General features: G+C 39.2%; 1 protein-coding gene across 4 annotated transcripts in view; it reads left to right on the top strand.

The window, feature by feature from the left end:
* The window catches only part of LOC111931566 (uncharacterized), a 38343-nt gene extending 19866 nt beyond the window's left edge, over positions 1–18477 (top strand). The window contains exons 5-6 of one of the 4 annotated variants that reach the window (XR_015290077.1): positions 4170–4243; positions 9552–11113. Coding sequence is in view for 1 of the 4 variants with exons in the window: in XM_086900587.1 (XP_086756713.1) it covers positions 4170–4243; positions 18364–18384 (95 nt within the window). In the remaining 3 variants the exon portion in view is untranslated. Of the gene's footprint in view, positions 1–4169; positions 4244–8376; positions 9045–9551; positions 11114–18363 lie in introns of those variants that run through there. The other 3 variants (XR_015290076.1, XR_015290075.1, XM_086900587.1) reach the window with 3 other exon arrangements.
* Positions 18478–21609: the final 3132 nt, after the last annotated feature.

Genomic DNA, 21609 nt, shown 5'->3' with positions numbered 1-21609 from the left:
CTGTTTGTAAATATTGGACTGTAAATTGCCCTTTTAGCTCTAGCACTTGCTTGTCATTCTCAATTTAATATAACAGCCAACTAATACTTATTTTCTGAATTTTTTAGGAAATGTAATGATCAAATTCATTTTTAACCTGGGTGTTTTCTCTGTCCCAGTTTTAGCTTCATATCTTTGTTTCTTTTTTCTTTTCTCTGTCACCTTTGTAGGCAGCTGAAATGTTCATTTTCCTTTAATGATCCAATCCTTACATCTTACATTAGGCATCTTACAGCTGAAATGTTCATTTTCCTTTAATGATCCAGTCCTTACATCTTACATTAGGCTAAATCAGGAAGGGAAAAATTACTAAACCAACCTGAAGACAATTCTTGCTTGTTAAGTGAATTAGTATCTTTCCAAGGAGAAGAGAGAGGAAACCAAACCACAATTATTTTAACAAATTTCCCATCTTAGTGTTTCATGGGAGGGTGATGTTTCTTACATAACAGGAGAATTTGTCTACCTTTGTCCAACACAGCTGCTCTTAGCCAGATGTGACCAAGAGTTGCCCTAAATGCATTTTTTTGTTTAATTGGGCAAGATATCTCTTTTGGGGCATGTAAAGTGTGACTGACAAACATCTGCCATGAACATGACTGCCTCTGCACTAGAAACATGTAAATAGATTTGCCCTGTTCCAACAGTCACTGGCATCTTCTGGAAAGTTTTCAAACATATTAGTGAATATTTAGAAATGTTTCTGACTTGAGTGTTCTATTTCCTCTTATTTTATTCCCTCAGCACCCTTTATTAGTGCAGTCATTTACAGGAAAGCTGAGATGCTGTGGATTTTTTCTCTTGGTTTTGCCTTTGCTCATTCTCTTATTGGTGTAGTTTGTTTTTTTTTAATATTACTCACCTTTATTACTTAACTAAAATTGACTATACCCTGGCTGTGGTATCTGCTTCATCATGTATGAATTTTTCCAAGAGTTTACTTTTCTTCCCTTTAAACAGAGCTGTACTGATGTATGTGAGAGATAGAGTTAAAGTAAGCTATGAGTTCCCATTATAAAGGTGATTTTATAATTATTTTTTTTAGGTACAGTGGGATGCTGTAGCGACATTGCTGTCTTTCCCTGGGAGTAGGACACAGGTGTAGCTCTTCGAGGAGGAAGGAGTAGGGCTGGAGGGAGATGGATTTCTGTGTGGTGTTAAGCAAATAGTTCCACCTGAGCAGGTTTTTTGATTTTTGTCACAGTTTATTTGTATTATTTGTTTTCTGCTTTTAAGAGAAATGAGGAAAGGAAGCTCTTGCAAAACATCACCAGTCACAAACCTAAACCATGGCAGTCAGAAAGTCAACACTTTCCCAGTTTTTCCACTTGTTTTTGTATCTCTTGGTTAAAGGGGCAGTGCTATCCTCAGCAAGGCAGCACAGGTGTTTTTTATGGAGGTGTTTTTATGAGTGGCAGTGTCCTGTTCAGTCTGGGGGTGGTGACTGCAGGGACACTCCTCGCCCCAGCCTGTGTCAGTGTGAGCCACAGGAACCACATGGCAGCAGTCTGCAGGAGGGAGGAGCTGAGGACAGCCAAAAAATGATGCTGTAAGTCCACTGAACAGCTCATTCCTCCATTGGAGGCTGCTAGATCAGTTCTGGAGTCCCATGGAAGTCCCAAAAATTGATTATTGGGACTAATTAAAGGCCAAATTATTGTGGACCTCCCCAGAGGGCAATGTTAATTTTGTGCAAACTAAACTCTGATGTTTCTCAGTTCTGGGAGCTCCATTTGTGTCTAACTGGAAATTCATTTCTCAGAGTTCTAAACTTCACAGATTTTGATCCTCAAGTTGCTGTCTCACAGTGGGAAAAAGAGATGTGCATTTCTCTGGGGCTTGACAAATCTCCCCACAACTCACAATTTTCCCTGCAGCCTCTGAAGCCACGGGGCAGGCTTGGTATCAGTACCCATTCTGCTGCTAGTTTGTGACATTAAACTGATGAGTGAATTTGTAAAGCAGAGTTGAATGAATTAGAAATTCCCATCGTCCACATCAAATTTATTTTTTGTTCTGTTTTATGGAATGATTCAGAATGGTTACTGAAAATGAGGCAAACATGATACAGAGCAACCTGAGAAACTTTTCTAAATAGAGCATTTAAGAGAAGCTGCTGTAGTATTCTGCTTTCATTTTTTCATTTGATTTCATTTGATTTTAAATCAAACAGATCCTGCATTCAGCTTTCTGTGTGTTGGGTTCACTGTGTTTTCTACATCCACTTAAATCCCAAACTTGTAGCATTACAGTTTACAGCAGGATGGAGTTTTCTGAATTAAGTGTTTAGGATTGCAGACAGAGTGAGGCAAATCCAGCAGTCACTACTGCATCAACACAATGGCCGTGAAAAGAAGTTTTATTGATCCACACCTAAATAGGTACATAAAATATTTTTGTTTTATAAGTAATGCCTGCAGAAAAGGCTAAGATATATTTCTAAATAAAAATGTTTCCTGAAAGAGATGAGCATAATTCAATTCTAAAATATTTTCCTTTTGCAGTACTTATAAAAGAGCACTAATAAAAACCCCAGAGTAATTGCTCACAAAGCAACCAAGCTGGTTTATGTTACACATGCTCTTGTGTAAATAAGTAAGCCATAGATCCTGAATGAAATCCTTTCCTAATCAAGGATCCGTGTTCACTTGCACTTCCTTCCAGATATCTCCTCTTGCTGGTAGAAAGCAGCCTGTGGCTGTTTCCCACAGTCTCTCAGCGCTGTGCCACTGAGAGCTGCTTCACTCTTGTTCTGTTGGCACTTGCAGGACATTTGGTGGTATAAATCAAACACTCCTGCTTCGCATGTAAAACACGGACGGGATTAAACCAAGTCTGTCTTTCCTGGGGAAGTGTCAGATGCAGAGTGTTCCCTGTGCAGAGATTTCACAGGTAACAAAGCAGCTGCAGCAGGCTGGGGGTTGTGTGTGTTGTGGCAGGGAATCCATCCTTGCCGGGCATTCACATGTTCTGCTGAGGAGAACTCCATGCTAAGGAGTTTATCTATCCAATTTGTGCTCACAGATATGAGGTCTTCAGGGAGGAAAATGCTGCATTGTGGCTGAAGTGCCCTGGCACAGAAGCCTTCCTGCAGTGTGAACTCACACTGTCAGAGCTGAACTACGATTCTGTTCCTGGAGAAGCTGCATAATGCATTAAAATAAGAGCTGGGAAAGGCTGAGCAAAATTTTGACTATTTCTGACACAAGGGCAAAAAGACAATTGCATGAATACTTGTTTGAGTCTCTGCAAAGGGCTGATATGGTAAAATGTTGTTATATGCAGACAGTCACTAATGCTTCTACTGCTATTTTTTAATGGGGTATAGACTCTTGGCAATACCCACATCATCTTTAAAAAAAATGAATAAAATCAGTTGATATACCAAATGTATTCCTTTTTATATTAAAATGTCTGTTGGGATACCATCCTAGGACAAAAACAGTTTCTCTCCTATGTAAATTAATTTTGTTCAGCTCGCTTGGATATATAAAAAAATGAAGATGAAATATCTCTAACTTTTCACAGGTTTTTCCAGTTGTTAGAATGAAAAAAGAAAATACTTTTTTCTTCAACCCTGCACACAGTGTTTCTTGAATAAACCAGAAAGTCCTTCCATATTTTTACCAAGTAATTAAACCACTGATGAATTTCAAACTGGTATCAAACATTTCTGCAGTTCTGCTCATCGAGTTCAGTCAAAACTCAGTTTACCTTTGAAAAATAATTCAGATGAAAAATTTCTAATCTGGCCTAGGTGTTTTCCAAGTAATGGATCTGACACCTTTGGAACATTTCTTTGAAGTCCTTGTCAAAAAACCCTCTAACTTGCTTTTCCATTGATCTCTACATCTCTGCAAACAACTTGGATTAACAACAAAACCTGTGAGAAATTAATGATTTGTTTGGCTTTGGAAAGTAAAACACTCTGTGCTCATGCAAAATGGGTCCCTACTCCATCTTCTTGACTTGGTGATTTTATCAGCTGGCAATTTCCAGTACATGAAGAACGAGGGGTGTCAGCAGGTCACCTGCATCAGCTAAAAGGAAACACACCTGGAAAAGTGGGAGAACTTAAAAAGCAAAACTGCTTTGAGAAAGTTGACTGTTTTCTCTTCATCTTTTGTTAGCTCTGACTGTGGCCCTCAAAGGAAGGAAATGTTATCACAACAAACGTTTCCAGAAATCTCAAAATCAGCAAAAGGTAAGGTTTATGGGCCTATTTTTGTATCCACTGCTTATATCTAAATGCAGTAGTAATAGGAACAGACAAACCTTTTTCAGCTGGAAGAGTCTCTGAAGACCTTTTAGAACAAATATTTAATGTTCCATTTTTTCTTTCAATGTTCATGTGAGCATAGGAATCTCACCAAGAACTTCAAAAATCATGAGGAATTTCCTCATCAGTTTTGCACTATATTATTTCTGAAATTTTGTTTTACAGCTCTGCTCAATCTACAGATACCAATTTCCTATGATTTGATCATGATTTGAGCAGCAAACCATCTCTCCACTGCTGTTACCCAGCCTACATGGATCTTGGCCTCTGGGTCTATCTCACGTTGCTGCAGATGTGTGCCAGCTTCTGGTTCTGAGACACTTTAGAAAAGAGATACACTTGCATGTATTTTGTGGTGAAAATAATAGTAGGAAGGAAAGGAAATTTAATCACTTTTTTCATAAGGCATGAGAGAAGAAAGTCCCACACACCTCATTGTCTCTTTTAGGTGACTTTATTACATTTTTTTGAAGCTAGAAGGCAGGTTAAAAAGAAAATCTAGCCTACTTAAACACTTGCAGTTCTTCAAGAAGAGTTCAAGATATAGTGCAAGGCACAATTAACATTGGCCCTGGCAGTGGCTGTAAAGTGTATGCTTAAAATGAGTCATGGAAAAAAATATAGCAAGTAGTTTTACTATTACTGTCAAAAATACACTTTATTATTAAAAAAAATAAGAAGACTTAATTTATTCTAATTAGGACACCTGCTTTAGAGAGGAGTATGTAAAATAGCAGCAAAGCACTGATGAATTTTTGCACCATGAATTACTTTTATTACCACCTGAAGCCCATATTTAACCTCCTGAGTACTGCAATCAGGATAGATGATGTAAGAGGGGACTTCTATATTAGTTGTGCCTGAAACATTAATGCCTTCTAGGTTTCTTTCCTCAATATATAAGCAAATGGAAAAAAAAAAATGCAGAAATAAAGGATACTGTGGTAGACAATAAGAAATGAGGTGACAAAACTAGTGAGAAGTGCAATAAGATAAGGGATGCAGCTGATGAAAGTGTGGTCACAAAGACTGTAAAGGGAATGGGTGTGATTAATGAGCCAGCCTGCAATGCCAATTGCATTAGTGACAGGAACATGGGGAAAAGTGGAGAAATGGGAGCTTCTGGGGCAGAACCTGAGGGTGGATATCTAGGATGGCAAAAACCACAGTGGAATAAAGGATTTAATTGCAATTTCAAAACTGAAGGACCTGTGCAAATCAGGAGAAACAGAAAATGCATGTAGTGGGATGGAAGCAAGATGGCAAAGTGTGGCTGAAATAGAAACTTCTGGACTCAAACTGCTTAGGGTGAGAATGGTAAGGTAGTTTTAAGCTACAAATGGCACTGAATTGTTATCAACTACAAGTTAAGGAGAATTTAAAGAGAAGGGTAGAAATAGGCCTGTAAATAAGTATGATTGAGTTGGAAACCCTGCACTAGAGAGCTGAGAAAAGCACCTTGGAATGGGGCTGCCCTGCTCTCTATGGAGGCAGCATGTAAACAGGGATGGCTGGGAGCAGGGTCAGCCTCTGTGGGACACGGGGATTTGGTGAGCTGGCAGCTCAAAGATAGGAGCAAAGTCTTTTAGAACAAGAGGAAAATATTTTAGAGGCCATTGTAAGAGCTGACTGAGGTAAAAATGGGCTGGCTGACAGTAGCAGAGCTGGGAGGGCAGTGTGGAAATGGCAGAGAAACTTTCAAGGAGCTGAGGAGGGAATTTTTGTTGCAGAAATGCCTCAGCTCGTGCAGTGGTGGATGTGCCTGGACACAGTCAAGTGCCTCCCTTAGTCATGGGTTAAGAACAACAAATTAAGAGGATTAAGAAGGATGTTCGAGGACTCTTTGGGATTGCTCTGTTATTGTAGGGCTGAGTAGCTGAGGCTCTGTGGCATTACTATTGGGGAAAGGAAGAATGATTAATAAAGCTAGGGCAGTGTCCATTGTATTAAGGCTCTTGAGTCCAAAATAGCTTTGAAAAGATGTCAGCTACTCCAAAGCATTTAAATACTAGCAGTGTCCTCAAGTTACAGGTAGAAATCTCATCTGGAGTTTATTTTAGGAACAACAGAAAAAGCCTTCAAGGCAAAGGGCTGTGTGTTCAAATGGGTTATGAAATCACTGAAATGAAATTGGGAGTTATGAGTTAAAGCAACACAGAAGAATCTAACCAGAAAATTAAGCTACAGCACAAAAAGTCAGGACAAAGTGATAATTACTTCATCATATTGATCTGGATACCAGTGTGGCTAAAGAAGAGCAAAAAACCTTGCCAGTGACATATGGAAAAGAAGAGAGGGCTGCAGACATTACTCATGGCCCTAAAATAAAATTGCCTGTTTTCAGCAAGGGAGAGATTATTGACCTGAGAACAAAACCAGGTAGCTGATGAGATGGAAATACATTCAAGGTAGAAAAAAATCTGGAACAAATCACAACAAAGAAAGCAGGGAATTTCTTCAATGACTTGGTCATGTGTTAGAAACAAGCTCTGAAGGAGGGCACTGAGTTCAGACCTGCAGGTGAGTCCCAGGATGTCAGCTGGGGTACCCTGGGAGGCTGGGTGTGGACCTGCTGCCTGGTCTAGTTTGAAATAAAAGCTGTTGTCTCAAAGCACAGTGAGCACTCACAACCCTCAGAGCAAAAGGGCAGTGTGCTGGAGCAGTGGGCACTAGACCAAAAACAATAAGCTTGCTGCTGGATAGTTCAGTCATCCTAAAAGGCAGGTATGATACCACAGCCTGATCCAATTGCCTAAAACAGCAGGGAACTCAGCTCTGCCAGCTCCTTGCTGACTATTTTTCTTCTGTAGCCAATCACAATATTCATTGCAGGTGTAAGATGCTACTGCTCTGACTTCATTATTCGGTGGCTTAAATGCTTTGACCTAAGTTTCTTGATTCTTGATTCTGTCCTGTCTAAAATGAAATCTCTACCCAGAAAACACCCTGAAGCAGCACTTCAGAGCTCTGTGACAACCAATGAGCCTTATCAGGTCAATGAATTAAAGCTGCAGCAGAACTTATTATCCAGAGCCTTGCAATCAGTGATACAATGTAAAGTCAATTTTAGAAAACTTTCTGTGCTTCCAAAAGACACCTGCAGGATATAAAGTTATTCTTGTTTCTCCTAAGTTTTGTACACAAGGTACTGGAAGACAACTGGGTTTCTCATATGTTTCTCTCACCATCAATGCATTTGCAGCCATTTGCTGCAACTACACAGTTGTTGAAAATATTTATTGAATATGATAAAACCATATAATTTTCCTTGGAGCCTAACCACTGGAACAGTGGGTTAAATTAAAGGCAGGTATCTGCTAACCCGTTTCTCTGAATCTGTCACATTTCTCTCTGCCACTTGTGGTGGGAGGAGGTCCTCAAAGAGAGGATATTTAGACAAAACCACTGATTTTGAACAGGCCAATCAAAACCACACACTTGCTCATAGGGAAGCCACTATGAGATTTAGGGTGGGATTTTTTTTTTTTATAGTATCTGCATATTTTTTACCTCTGGAAGGTGTCTGTTCTTCGGTAATCTTTGTTCTTTATGCATTCATGCACTTGTTTTTGGAATTGACTATTTTTATGTACTCATGTACTAGAGTTGCTGCCCCTCAGCTCTGGACCACACTGTACTGGCATTCAGCACTTTTGCCTAAAGTCACACACTGAGAAGTGAGACCACAGTAGGATTGTGTAGATGGCTGTGCCTTTTCCAAGGAACCAGAGGTGCTGGCTGCATTCTTGTTGCTGCACAGATCACTCAACCCTTGCTTCTAAGCAGAAATTTGCCCAGCATGCATTGATTCCACACTAAGAAGTCTCTGCCCTGTCCTTTTAGGCAGATATGAGTCTCCCAGCTGGTTCTCCAGAGCTGGTTCAGAACTGAGTCTCCAAGGAACAGTAAATTCTCTAATACTTTTTGTTCTGAAAACTGTGAGAAAACAGCTTCATCAGAAATAAAAACTAATCACAAAGTGCTGTTAATGAGCTGTAAATGACCAAGAGTTCCTGTCCAAGTGTTCATTTGATTGTGTAACTCTGTTGATCTCCCAGAAAAGCCACACCTTTGGATGAGGGGAAATGCTCAAGGTGGAATCAGTAGAGGTGATTTGTGAGCATCTGAGGAGCATCAAGGAGCAGAACCGTTCCATGGTGGTATCAGAGGCCCTGGCAGCGAGTGTCACAGGAATGCGAATCTGTCCACATCTCAAACCAGAGAGAACATGAAGTATTAAACATAGACTTTTTAATTATCCATCTGTGAAATCTCACAAGCTGCTGTTGATTATTAACTCTCACACTTGTGGGTGTCCATGGGGCTGCTAAATATATGTTGCACTGCTTTATTTGTTTCAGAAAAAGGAAGGCAAAATGGATGGACTAGAAAAAGAGAATAAAGATCTTTTAGGCAATTCTTCTTCTACATCCCAGGAGAGAGCTGAGAGCTCATGGGTTCTGATCCAGATCAGCAGGGTGTTATAACACAGAAATAATACATTGTGTTTTGAATGAAAAAATGTGTTGTATAAGTCAAATTAGAATTCAACACTGGATCACAACATTTTAAACCTTTTAATTTACATTTGTAAGGTGATCCAACTCAAGACACATTTGACAACAAAAGAAAAAATAATCTTTTTGAACACATACTTCCTGTTAGCTCCTTAATAGACTTTTTCTCTTTTCAAAGCTGAAATAAATAAAAGATGGGAAAAAATCAATATGTAAACAGGTGAAGAAATTTATTGGCTGAGAGTGTGGGCAGAACTAATTTAGATAAGGCTGTGCTTCTGCAGTAATCCAAGGTTTCGAAATAACCTCCTTTGCAAATGTTTGACCTTAATAAACCACAGTGGATGAAGATGTACCAGAAAAGTTTGCTTCACTTCTGGTACTTATTGATTAACTAAAAACATAGGTATTATTTGCTTTAATCAAATTTTCTTTTTTTTTTTTTAAAAGACTTGTTAGCCTAAATGTTCTTCCTGTTCTTCCTGGAACAAGATACCAGTTCTTTGACCAGTATCTCATTTAGAGGTTTTATTTGGAATTTTGTAGGAGAAAGCATTTTTATCCCATTGGTTTCAGCTCTATGGAAGTTCAATAGTGAGGATCTTTTTTTTTTGAGAACAAGCCGTCCATTAAAAGAACTTGAAGTGTGATTCTTTATAAACAATTTTCCCATTTGAAGATAGAACTTTATTATTTATTTATTTATTTATTAACAGGGCTCTATTTCGGCCAAAGACAGGATTGAGAAAGCCTTCATAGTGGGACCCAAAGAAGATACATGCTAAAACCTGTGCTAGAACCATGAGCTGTTGGACTCTGTGAGCTGTTTGGGCTCATAATCTCCAATTCTTTATGTCAGTCCAGCCTGCAGGGTTCCCAGCTGAAGCCTGGGAAGATCTGGCTGTCCCAACAGATCAGTCTGCAATACAATAAACAGCATTTCCCACTGGTCTTTTGTGGGAAACAACAGTGGAGGTAAATACAGGAATTCTGGGATGGCTCTGAAAAGCGCTGTAGCTAATGGGAACAGCTGGACTCTTGGTCTGTCTTGGTTATTCAACAAGTTTGGAACTGCAAAGCCTGTCTCTGATCCTGCAGTTGTGCTGTTCATGCCTTGCTTGTGCCTCCCAAACAGCCAGGAGGCAGCTGCTACTTTGTGCACCTTTGTCAGCTGCATTTCTCATCAGCCTTGACAAGTGGCCAGCATTCTGCAGGTTGCTGCTTTCCACGTGGTGTCCCTGCAGCTGAATGAGAGGGAAAAATGGTCAGGAGATCCGTCTCTACACACCCATGCACAGTGTTTGGAGGGGCACTTCTTACATTCTGGGTGATGGTTAGTCCTGAGACAGGTAGCAGGGTGTTTTCACTATATGTTGGAGACACCAGGAAGGTGACTGAATGAATGATACAGAATTAGATAGGCTGGGAAAGACCTTTGAGATCATCAAGTCCAGCCTTTTCGTGTCTTGGTAAGAAAGATGTACAGATTTCCTTGTTCCAAGCAGTATACAGACTCTGAATTGCCTTTGTAAACATTCACAATGTATTCTAGCCATGCTCCTAAGCCTTCCAACTCACATGGAATAAAGGAATTGTTCTTGTGGAGCTGATGAAGGAATTTGTATGAATGCAAGCTGGTGGATTGGAAGCTTTCAACAGCTCAACAGGGCCACTCCTTTTGCTTCTGCTTCCAGGAGAGGTCAGGGAGTTAACCTGTACAGAAGACATCCTAATTGCTGCTCTTTCTCATAAAACAATTATATCTGACAATATCTGGTAAAATATTGTCAGATTGGGGTAAACAACAACAACAACAACACAAATCAATGATTCCACAGAAATCGTTGTACCTTTCAAGACTTATCACAGACCCAGGGTATCAGACTTTCAGCCTACCATCCACAAAGATACTTGGTTGTGCAAGAAGTATAAAGACAAATAAGGCAAGAATGTTATTTTAGTAGGGCCTGCCCTGTAGTCCAGCATCATCTAAGATTTTATTACTTATTTGTCTGAGTGGCTGTGCAAACTATATGAAACTTCTGCATTTAAAACTGAAGTAAAAATGAGTAATATTTAATTGGTGTCTTTTTTTATACCATACTGGGCCTGTCACCACTGATTTTAAATAAGTGACTAGACTAGCAAAAATCTTAAATTTTCTCACATCCTCTGCTGCCTCATTATAAAGACATTTCAGACAAGAATACCATAATTTTTTTTCAAGTCCTTTTATTTCCTCAGACAGTAACAAACATGGGGGGAGAGGCTCTTGGCTGAACCTGTCAGCCATGCATGGGAGAACATGAATCTTGACTTATCAACAGAGTCATCAGATCTCTCAAAATTTAAGTTCTAGCTTGGGTAATATACACATATTATTTCAGACCACTGACTAGCAGTATATCATCAGAAGAGGAGAGGAGCTTGAGATCTGTTTCCTTCACACATTGGCAATAAAAAAATCACTGCTTTTTTATGTTCTTTCACACTTCTTGAAACAAAATTCTCTCACAGATGTTTTGTTCAGAGCTCAGCTTGATGAGCAAAGACATATGTGAGGAACACATGAATCAGCATCTTCACATTCAGACTTGTTTACTGCCACGTGTGGAAAGTCTTGGCCAGGAGGTAAGGGGCTTTACCACCAGTGACAAAAGTGTGACTCTGTGTTTGAGTATTTTCCTCTGGTTCTAGTACCAGGAATTTCCTGTACGTCTGTGTGATGAGACAGTCCAGCAGGAGTGAAAGCAGCACTGGATGGCAAGGGTTCAATGACTTCAGCCCTCAGGTTTCCCTGGTGGAAACTGGGCACTGGGAGGGAGGCTGGCTGCTGACAGGGAGGGTGAGGAGCACACCAATCCACTGCTTCCTTTAGAGATGGTCCCATAGCTGGGATCACAAAATGAATAATTTCACAGAGCTATGATGTCAGTGTCAGTAATGGGAATGAAATTATTTCCTGCAGGAATGGTGAGAGCTCAGTTCACCGTGGCAAGCCCCATCTCAGAGGTCCCTCAGCAGCACAGCATTGCTACAGGCATCACTGGAGGATGTGGGAGCTCGGCAAAGTTCCCACAAATCCTTTTTAGGATTATCAGTCTTGGAAAGGTCATAAATCCCAGCCTGGGATAGCTGTGGGAATGCCAGTCCCAGTTATTGCCTGAATACAACTCTGTTTCCAAAGGGAAAGGTTGCTGCTGGTTTGAGGGCCTTTCTGTGACTGGCCCCATGAAGATGGTGAAGTGTTTCTGAAGAGAGGGCACTCAGCCACACCACGGGATTCACCACTGGCCATTGACCTGAGGGGCTCTTGTTTACTGGAAGTTTTTGTCATCCTGTGCCAAAGCTGTAAAATCTCAGTCTGGAAAAGCATCACAGCATGTTACCCTACTGATGTCACACATTGCTTGTGCTGCTCCAGAAAGTCACTGTAAGGGGTGCAGAGCTGGGCTGTGCAGCTTGGGCACTCCTGTTCCTCTGCCTTTTGGACAGCAATGGGCTACCTCTGCCTCGGGGTCTAGAGCATCCAAATATCAGCAGTTCTGTAAAGGTCTGCTCTGGGCTTTGGTTTCTTTCATTAAATCCCAGTATTAACACTTGCTATCCGTCATGGGGAGCTGGAAAAAGGAATTCTAACATTAAAGAACTTGAATATCTGAATTTGCATAGACATAGCTATTAATCTCATTCTCTGTCCTCCCCTAACTACAATCCTGAGTCAGGGTCGTTATGAACTGATTGCATTCCATACATTATTTCAAAGTGTTTCTTTGTCTTTCCATCTCATTTTGGTTTCCCCTTTAGGAAAACACTCAATTTCTCATTTCTTATTGTATTCAGGTTCCAGTGAAATGTTTTCAGACTAAAAAAGCAGTGATTTTACCGTGACACTAGAACTGGAAACATTTATTTGAATCTATATTATCTAAATATTTTACATCTGAGTTTCAAGACACAAGGAAATAGTTTCTTTTCCTTGAAATCATAATTACTACACTGATAATCCCTCATTTTCAATTTCACCGATTTCCTGTTGGTAGATTCATTTTTATCATCAGTGTCTGGCCAGTTCAATCAACTGTTCCTGTAGGATATTTTTCTGTGTTTCTATGTATTTTGTTAGTGAGGAAAACAAAAATAAATACCCAAAACCACACATTAAATAATCTATCAGAAATCTCAGGAGGTTGAAAAAGCCCGATATTTCTCTTACTCTTTTGTCACTTTAGAAATAAAATACCAGAATAGAGTTTCTTCTCCCCTCAAACTCAATACAATTTATTTAACAGGGTGTCCTACTGCAAATAATTTAAGTACATTGAAAATAAATATTAGATTTATATAAACAAGCAGATTGAGTAACCTGAAGGGAGATTTAACTGAAATAATCTTATCGCAGGCACAATTTAGACGTTGTTTTGGTTTACTTTAGAGGATATATATTTTTAAGTTATGCTATATTAGGGATTTCTTTGCACATCATTTAACATTAAAATATAAAACAAACAAGCAAGGTAATGTCTTATTGAAATATTCATCAGTGGCTGACTCTGTGTCTGTGTGTACTTTCAGAGCTATTCTGTATCTCTAAGGAGATGAAAAATAATTTATTATTAGTGCATATTCTTATAATCTAAATATCACCTCAGAACAGGAAGTTTTGGCAACATAGTCTGTCTTGCACTCTCTGCCAGGAAAAGAATTGTCAGATGTTTGCTTGTTTTCAATTGGGTGATCTTAACCTGATGAAAGGCAAGGTGGCCATTTTCTCATAACTAGAATTTCGTGGTTTCAAGAAGTCACCAGGAGTCTTAAATATGTCTTCAGGTAGTCACCATGTTTTCTAAAGGAAGTATATAAACTAAATCAGGAGAAACTGGTCTGTCTCTTTACCCCATTCCTGAAATGAAATTGGCAGCCCATATGCTGCTTCAAGATCAGCAGAAAGTAATGATCATAGTGTATCATATTTTGTATTTCTGAAAAGAGAAAATAACTGCACTTGGGCTTTTTTTGGGGGGGGATGTATTTTTTTTAACCCGGTAGCAAAACAACTCTTCTCTCAAGAATTTCATCTTTTTGAAGATGAAAAACTAAGGGCTGAGAAATATCTTATTTCTTCACTTCAGAGTCAAAAAACGTACCAGAAGAACTTGGAAAATTACAGCATATTCAATGTTTGATCCATTCTGTTCCCAGCCTTAAAAAGAAATGATTAAATATTCATTTTGAAGTTAGCTTTGCATGTATGCTGTAGATACAAGCCTGGTTGACAGAGTGGGTTCAGACTTGTAGACATCTTTGTACATGTAAGAATAAATAAACAAGAGGGCTCAGAATAGATGAGAAAGTGCAAACCTGTTTGTTGGGTTTTGCTGACAAACTCTCAGGAGTGACATGTAATACATTGCACCTGATGCAAATTTATCATGGGGAGGTGGCTTGAAATATTTAATGTGATGGTAGGGGGCAGTTTTTCTCATTAGGGATTAACACAGGAAACAGTTTACTTTGCCTGTGCAGCTGCTTTAGATAAGTCACTTCTGAATTTACTGCTTCAAATACCATAAAATGAAACCTAGAATAAGCCATAACCTCTGGTAGATGATCCACTCTTGTTTTACCTTTACATGCTACTTGCAGTGCTCTTGTGGAAATTGAAATGCCCCTTTTTTAGCAGAATATGGGTGGCAGAGGTGTGGTAACTCCTGAAAACATTTTGTCAGGGAAGGAATTCACAGTCAAACACAGAAATCCTGGCCTTTGCCAGTGTGTTCACTGCAGAGTGAGAGCACTCTGACAGGGCTGCACTTCTGAGGAGCTACTGCAGTTCAGAGAATGGACTCAACGTTGGCTTTGAGGAATTTACGTTCTCAGTTAATGGAAGAATGCCATAATTAGCAGATTCAGCAGGAGAAAAGCAGTATTAACTTGAGAACCCTTTCAAGTAGCCCATTTATTTATTGTTCTTAAAAGATGTCATTAAACCCCTTCATAAAGTATGAGAATTGCCCCACCAGAAGCTTAATATTATTCTATTACAAAACAAATTTTGACCAGAGTATTTTCACCTTCGTCTCTTTTTCCTGTGCGCTTTCTTCTGTGTAATGATGAGGATTAGTTGGGAGGGCAGAGGCTCCTCGTTCAGATCAATGTGATGTAAAGTCAATGTCACTCCAAACCCAATGAAAAATGACTCAGGGTTGATGGAGAATTGCCAGTCCCATCTGGTGGTGACACTTATTCCCTAAGTGGAGTCTTAGCTGGCTGTACGTGATTTTATTTGGGATGTACCTTCTGTAATTGAGATAGAAATGACAGCATAGATGTGAGAGCATCTTCATACACTCCTTGCTGCTCTCTACATCTCAGCCACTTTTCTTCAGCACATTTTTCTTTTCTCCTTATTCCTAAATTCAGATTTCAGTGTAGCTAAGAACTGCAGGATGTATTCCTCCTGTGTTAGGATGAGAGCAGAATCATTGAAACAGCCCAGAATGCAGGAGTGAAACTGAATTATGGCAATTCACCTGGCAATTCACCTAATATTTCACCCTTTAACTTCTAGGACCTTTCTGACACAGTAGCCTCATATTCTTTAATTTCCCTTCTTTTGCAGGCTGATGGGCTTGACTGCTTCAGGCAGCAGAAATTAGGATGCAAGAATGGCCTGTGGCCTCACAGAGCAAATGCTGGTGTGCTTCTTGTGGTGCTGTGCTTGGGAGCTGGAGGGTGCTTTTGCTGGAATTATTATTATATGCTAAGCAATAATTGTTTGAAAATCAGAAAAGATGACTCAGGTCTAAAGGCCCTATCCCTGGGCAACAGTACTGGAAGGGAAAGCAAGCAAAACAAAAAAGCAATGAATGTTAATTGGCAAGTATTTGATACATGAGATTCTGGTTTTGTTGTCAAAATAGCTTGATAGCTACAATTGCCAACGTTTCTCCGTGTTTTAGTTTCAGCTCTCTGGAGGAAAAGTTTTTGGGAGTAAATGCCAAGGTGGTAGAAGTTTCAGCATATGAAGGATACACTAATTGGGAGGTGGGGCAGGAATGGGGGACACAGGGTTATTTAACATGTGCTGGCAGAACTAACATGGCATGTGAAATCCACATTTCAGTACCTGTGCTGAAGCCTCTAGCTGCCACCAAGAATGTACCTAAGACCTAATTTGTGTCTAGACAAGCAGTGAAGACCAGCAGCTGTGATTTCTCTAACAGTTCATGCTACCATAGCACTCCACTGCATTATTCATGTTTTCCTGATGCATGAAACATTTGGTGTCAGAACATCTTTCAATTAAAAAAAAAAAAAATAAAGGTTCAAATAAGAGGCAGAGAGAGAAAGGACAAGATCTTCTGTCCAAGAAAAGGACATCAGATCTTACACAGAACTGTCATTAGTTGTGTTGGTATAACTGGCAGTATGACCAGGGATCTTGAATTCCTCACAGAAATAAAACCAGAGCAGTTCACTTTCTGCTTCTTTGTTCTTCCTCTATGTTGTTTGGCTTCTTAAAGTGTTTCAGAAGAGCTTGGATGTCCTTGAATTTCCATTCTTGGCCATTAGGTTAAAATTCCTCCAGATGGGGATGTGTTTTCAGAGTGACACTGGTCCTTCAGCTCCCAGCATTATCCTGACAGCGTTGTTTGTGCCACATTGATGATGTTCTCTAACTTTACACAACACTTTGGCACATTCTTTATTTTCCTTTTTTCCTGAAAAACCTTCCAACTCCCCTTTCTCTGTTGGCTGCACATTATAACCTATATGATACCTCTGCATGCCTGCCCTAACAACTGGGCTCTTGAATGATATTTAAATGATATTTATTAATTTGGCCATTTGGTTCTTCCCTGCTGATCAGCTGTCAAATAAAAATTCTCACTTTACTGTACATGTCTTTGAGTTGATGCAGATATTTGAGCATTTTCAGGAAATGCTTTAGTGCATTGATTTTATTGTCCATGACTTTTTTTTTTTTTTTTTTTTTTTTCTTTTTTTGGTGGTGAAAAATGCCATTCTGGAAGTAAGAGATCAAAACCTCCCAAATCTCCCCAGAACACCACATAAACATTGAGCAGTGCTAGTGGAAGTGTCCTGACATGAGTTCAGCCTTTCTGCTCATTCTAAATCTGAAGAGATCACTTTGACATGGGGCATTAAGCAGTTTCCTGTGGTGATTTCTCAGTCCTTGGTCTCTGGTGAGATTGCAAATAGAGGTGAGAATTTCTGTCAGCTTTGATTGTGTTTTGGAAGCTGCAGACGCTCCTTTTTTTAGGAAATTGTGTAATTTCTCTACAGCTTTCTTTTAGGAGCAGCTCACTTTCTCCACTCCATCCTAGTGACTTGCATGAAAACTAATTAATGATACAGTCTAATTCAGTTTATTTTTTTTTCTGGCAGAAAATTAGATTTTTTTCAGTAATAGATCTTTAAAAAAAAATCAAGATAAATATTGGCTTTCTGAACAGATCTGGTAAGGTCTGAATTGCCCCCAGAGAAAGTAAAACGAAGGTGCCCATGTTTTAGTAATGAAATATTTGTCATTTTTTTGGTATCAAAACTGGACTGTGAGGTTTGGGGATTTTTGGTAATTCAACCCTTCCTCACTTTCTTCAGTATCTTTTGTCCATTTATTGTCAAAGTACATGGTACTCCACCAGAATATGGTGGCTACTTGTTGCTAAGTAGAAAAAAACAATAGAAAAACTTTGGGCCACTCCTTCGTCCTCTTCTTTTCCTCTGTCTTGTTCTTTTCTACTGCATCTGCATTGAATTTTATTTTTTTATCTTCATTTTATTCCTGGGCTTAATTTTCCCAGAAATTTAGAGTAAGGCTCAATCTATGAGCAGTATTCTGAAGAGATATCTGAGTTGCAGTAAGAGTGGGGACTGTATTCTTTGCTCATGTTAACCCACTTTGTGGTAGTGCAGTGCTTTGAAATTTGCAGGGAAGACAGCAGAGTTTGTGATTTAGAGTAGTGATGTTAGAGATTAGCCCTTGTTGGATTCAAGTTGTTAAATCAGGTGAAATTCACAGATCACCTGTTTTATCTCCTATTTCATTTGCCTAATCTTACCCAGGCTGTCAACCTGTTCTGTGCATGTATGGACAAGGAAAGAAGAGAAATTAAACAAGATGCAAAGGATTTTTTGGTGTCTCTTCTGTTGGGATTATGGTTGAAAACTTCCTCCTAATATTCTTGCAAGAACATTTTGCCTCCAAAGCTGAGGTTGCCTGGCATGCTGTACAAGCTATACTATACTTCACTATACTATACTGTAAAGAAGAAAGATTCCATAATTTAAGATTCAAAATGGACAATTTATTAACTGAACTATTTAATTTGACGTGAAATTTTGAAGAAATATAGAATTGTGATAGTGAAGGTACTTCTCTGCAATTCATCATGTGATGTGGGTATGAGAAATTCAGGGTCTGGTCTCTTTTCTTCTATTGTAGCTTCTCTTCTGGACTTTTTTGGTTTTTCTGGTTTTTTGTTGTTTTTTTTTCAATAGGTCTGCATAGACAGCCTGTAAATTGAAGAGTTCAGCAGCCTAAAACCAGGTTCTCCAACATCTGCAGCTGTAGCTGAAGGACAAATCAGCTCTGATCATAGACTGGAGGGAGCAGGGACCACCATGCTGGGCACAGACTTGAAATGTAGGAGTATCTTCAAAAAAGCAATTGAATGTCTTCCTGAATTCCCATTTCTGCTCCTTACATTATCTGTGTCACATTAAGAGCCTTTCTCCTCCATCAGTTCATTGCCATGAGGATGAATGAGCTGTCACACACGGAGTACTCTGGGCTAAATCCTGCCGTCAGATGACTGAAATTTCATTTGTGTCAATAGAAGTTTCATCCACGTGCACATCCAGGCATTTTTGTGCCTGTGGGGTGACATTTGCTTAACATTGTGGATTCCGTAGATGAAAAATGGGAGGAGCTTTAATTTTTAAGGGGAAGTCATGATTTAGCCACCTGCAAATGTGATATAGTTTCTACTTGCTACTTTTAAATCACCATATGAATTAAATAAAAAAACAAATCTACAATCAAATTTATGAATCTCTCTATGAAAATGGATGGTTTTTACAGCAGTAAATTAATTTTTAAATTAATTTAAAGTCGTAGTAATTTTTTACCTCAGATTTATTTTGTGTTGCACATGTTTTTTAAAAACCCATGATGCTGCAGTGTTTTTGTATACACAACAGGCATCTGTCACAGTAAAATGTATTAAATGCAGTATTGAATATCAGAAGTGGCCAGGTGATTGGAATTGGACCTTATTGAATCCAATAAAATGTTTTTGTTCACTTCATTAGAGTTATTTTTTTAATTATAGACATAGAAATAAACTGTTGCAATTTCATTATGATATTTTATGCTTCACTGTTAAGAATGGAAATAAAAGGATCTATACCTACTTCCTAGAGTAAGCCTTTGAGAGAAAGGTGAATTCTTCACAAGCATTAACTGTAAAAATATATTGTCTTTGCAACAAAGTAAGATCCCACTATCTAGACTACATAAAATAAAACCCACTGTTACAGCACTGTAAAAAAAAATAAAACTCAACTTTTCTAAAGGCTAATGGAGTTCCTGATATGAAAGTGTTGTGTTTGAGGAATAATAGATATCACAAAGAAGTAAATCAGTTTTAGCAGAAGTAGCACTCAGTGAAAGATCAAGGGGGCTGGGGGAGATGTTGGTGACAAATTTGTTGTGACAATGCTGTAATAAGATGTTTTCATTGGTACTGTGCTCTCTCCTTCCCCTGGCTGCCAGTGCATGGTGGTTTTGTGTCTGGAAATGAAAACCAACCTTAACATGATGGATCAAAACTTGGAGAGAATATTTCTGTTTACTTTTGGGTTTTTTTGGTTTGTTTGGCTGAAAATGTCACCCACTCCAGTGTGAGAAAGTAAACACCCCTGCACCAGAGCCTGGCAGCAGACGTGTGACAAGGACACTGAATGTGCTCAACCAACACCAAGATGATCTATAATACAAAGGTCAAAATAAACTTTACAGGGTAAATAGGAAGGATGACAAGTGCAGCTATTTCAGAAAATTTTAGAGTGACTCAAAGCCTGCTGACTAAAATCAGTGGGAGCCAAGATTGGGGCATCAAAGAAATGTGAAGGAAAAGTTTGTTTCTAGAGGTTCTCTTGCTCATCATGCTAATACTTTTATTTTTCTCCCTCCTTTGTAGGTAGGGAAAGACTTTGCTTGTTCTTTCAAGTTCTTTTGTTCTTATTTCTTAGTTCTCCTCTTAAAAAGCAACAATTTGAGAACTGAATTGCTTCCATCCCATTGGATTGAAAGAAAAGATTATCTGGTTACCTTATACTTTGAGATAAAATAGGTTTAGTACTGTTTCCATTTTAAACATAAGAGCTTATTAAAGCTGTGTGAAGAAAATTGCAAACAGAAAATATTAGCAAATTCTCCTGAATAACAAGCATATCCTCCAACATTATTTTTTTTTTGAGAAAAAAAAATCTAAACAAATCTTATAAATTAATTGATAGCTTTAGTTACATCAATATATGCTAGGGATAAACTGCCAAGAAAAAAATTAATCAAGAAACAAACATTGCAATATTTATGCAACTATCCTCAGTATTAAAAACAAAAGGACAAACCCCAGAAAATGTGTGATGAATAATGCAGTTATTTCTAAATGGAATTAGTTGTTATTTTAAGTTCTCTGTGTCACATCACAATAGTTTTTTAGGATGTGAAGTGACAGGGAAGACTGGGAGGCCAGTCTCTCCCAGTGAGTGCCTGTCTGCTCCTCATGCACTTTGTAAAGGTAGCAGGAGTTTCATCTGGGAAGTCCTTGCATAAACAGCCCTGGAGTTTTTTGGAGCTGAATTGGCTCAAATCTATGATTTTGAAATTTTGGAGAAAATAGAGGTCAGAGGGGGTAAGGCATCTCAAATCAGAAGCTGAAAATGAAAGTAATGTGTCTGAAATTCGGGAAAGGAAGCATTTTCCACCCATCTTGGCCGGTATTCCAAGTATGTACTTGAAGGACTTGGCAGTATTTTAAGTATCCATTAACACACTTCCCTTTTGGAATTACTACCACTAAAAGGGGTCAGACTCAGGGGATATATTCAGTGTACAGCTGCAGAAGCTGGCACCAGGGCCACCACCTGAGCTCTTCTCTCTGTGGCAGCAGAGGTCAGCCTGTCACTTGACCTTGGTGACCTTGGTGGCCTTCTGAACACTCACCTCCATTCTTTAAAAAGGACATTGTAGCTGAGCTGTGGCAAACAGCACAGGATGGCTAAAGCCACCTGTGTCTCCCTACAGTGACACAAGCAGCTCTTTCCCTGTCGTCTTTGTCACTATCTGCTCTCTTTCAGTGCACAAGGGAGGAAAGAAGAGAGAGAGGAGCTCTGAACTACTCACTGCTGGCCTGGAGACTGTCAAATCTGCACACTGAACCCCATGTCTTTGGTATGGTGGCCAATGAATATCCTTTACCAGTCGGGCTCTTGGCTTCAGGGCACCAACATCGTTATTTATGCTGTGCAGAACACTGTGCCACAGGAGCCAGGTGTGTGATCTTTCTGGAAATCAATGGTGACCTTTTGTAATGTAGCCATTGAGAGCAGCCCTAGAGGAGATGAATCTGTGGGGTGTTCTTTCTTTGCAAAGAGTGAGACATGCAGGTATATGGAAATTTTGCATCTTTATTTCTCCCTACCAGTCTGTATTTTCTGAACCAACACCCAATTTTCAAG

This window comes from Cyanistes caeruleus, chromosome 8, assembly GCF_971803275.1.
Source record: "Cyanistes caeruleus chromosome 8, bCyaCae1.hap1.1, whole genome shotgun sequence".
In the NCBI taxonomy this organism is placed as follows: domain Eukaryota; kingdom Metazoa; phylum Chordata; class Aves; order Passeriformes; family Paridae; genus Cyanistes; species Cyanistes caeruleus.
This window is presented reverse-complemented; position numbering and strand designations above follow the sequence as displayed.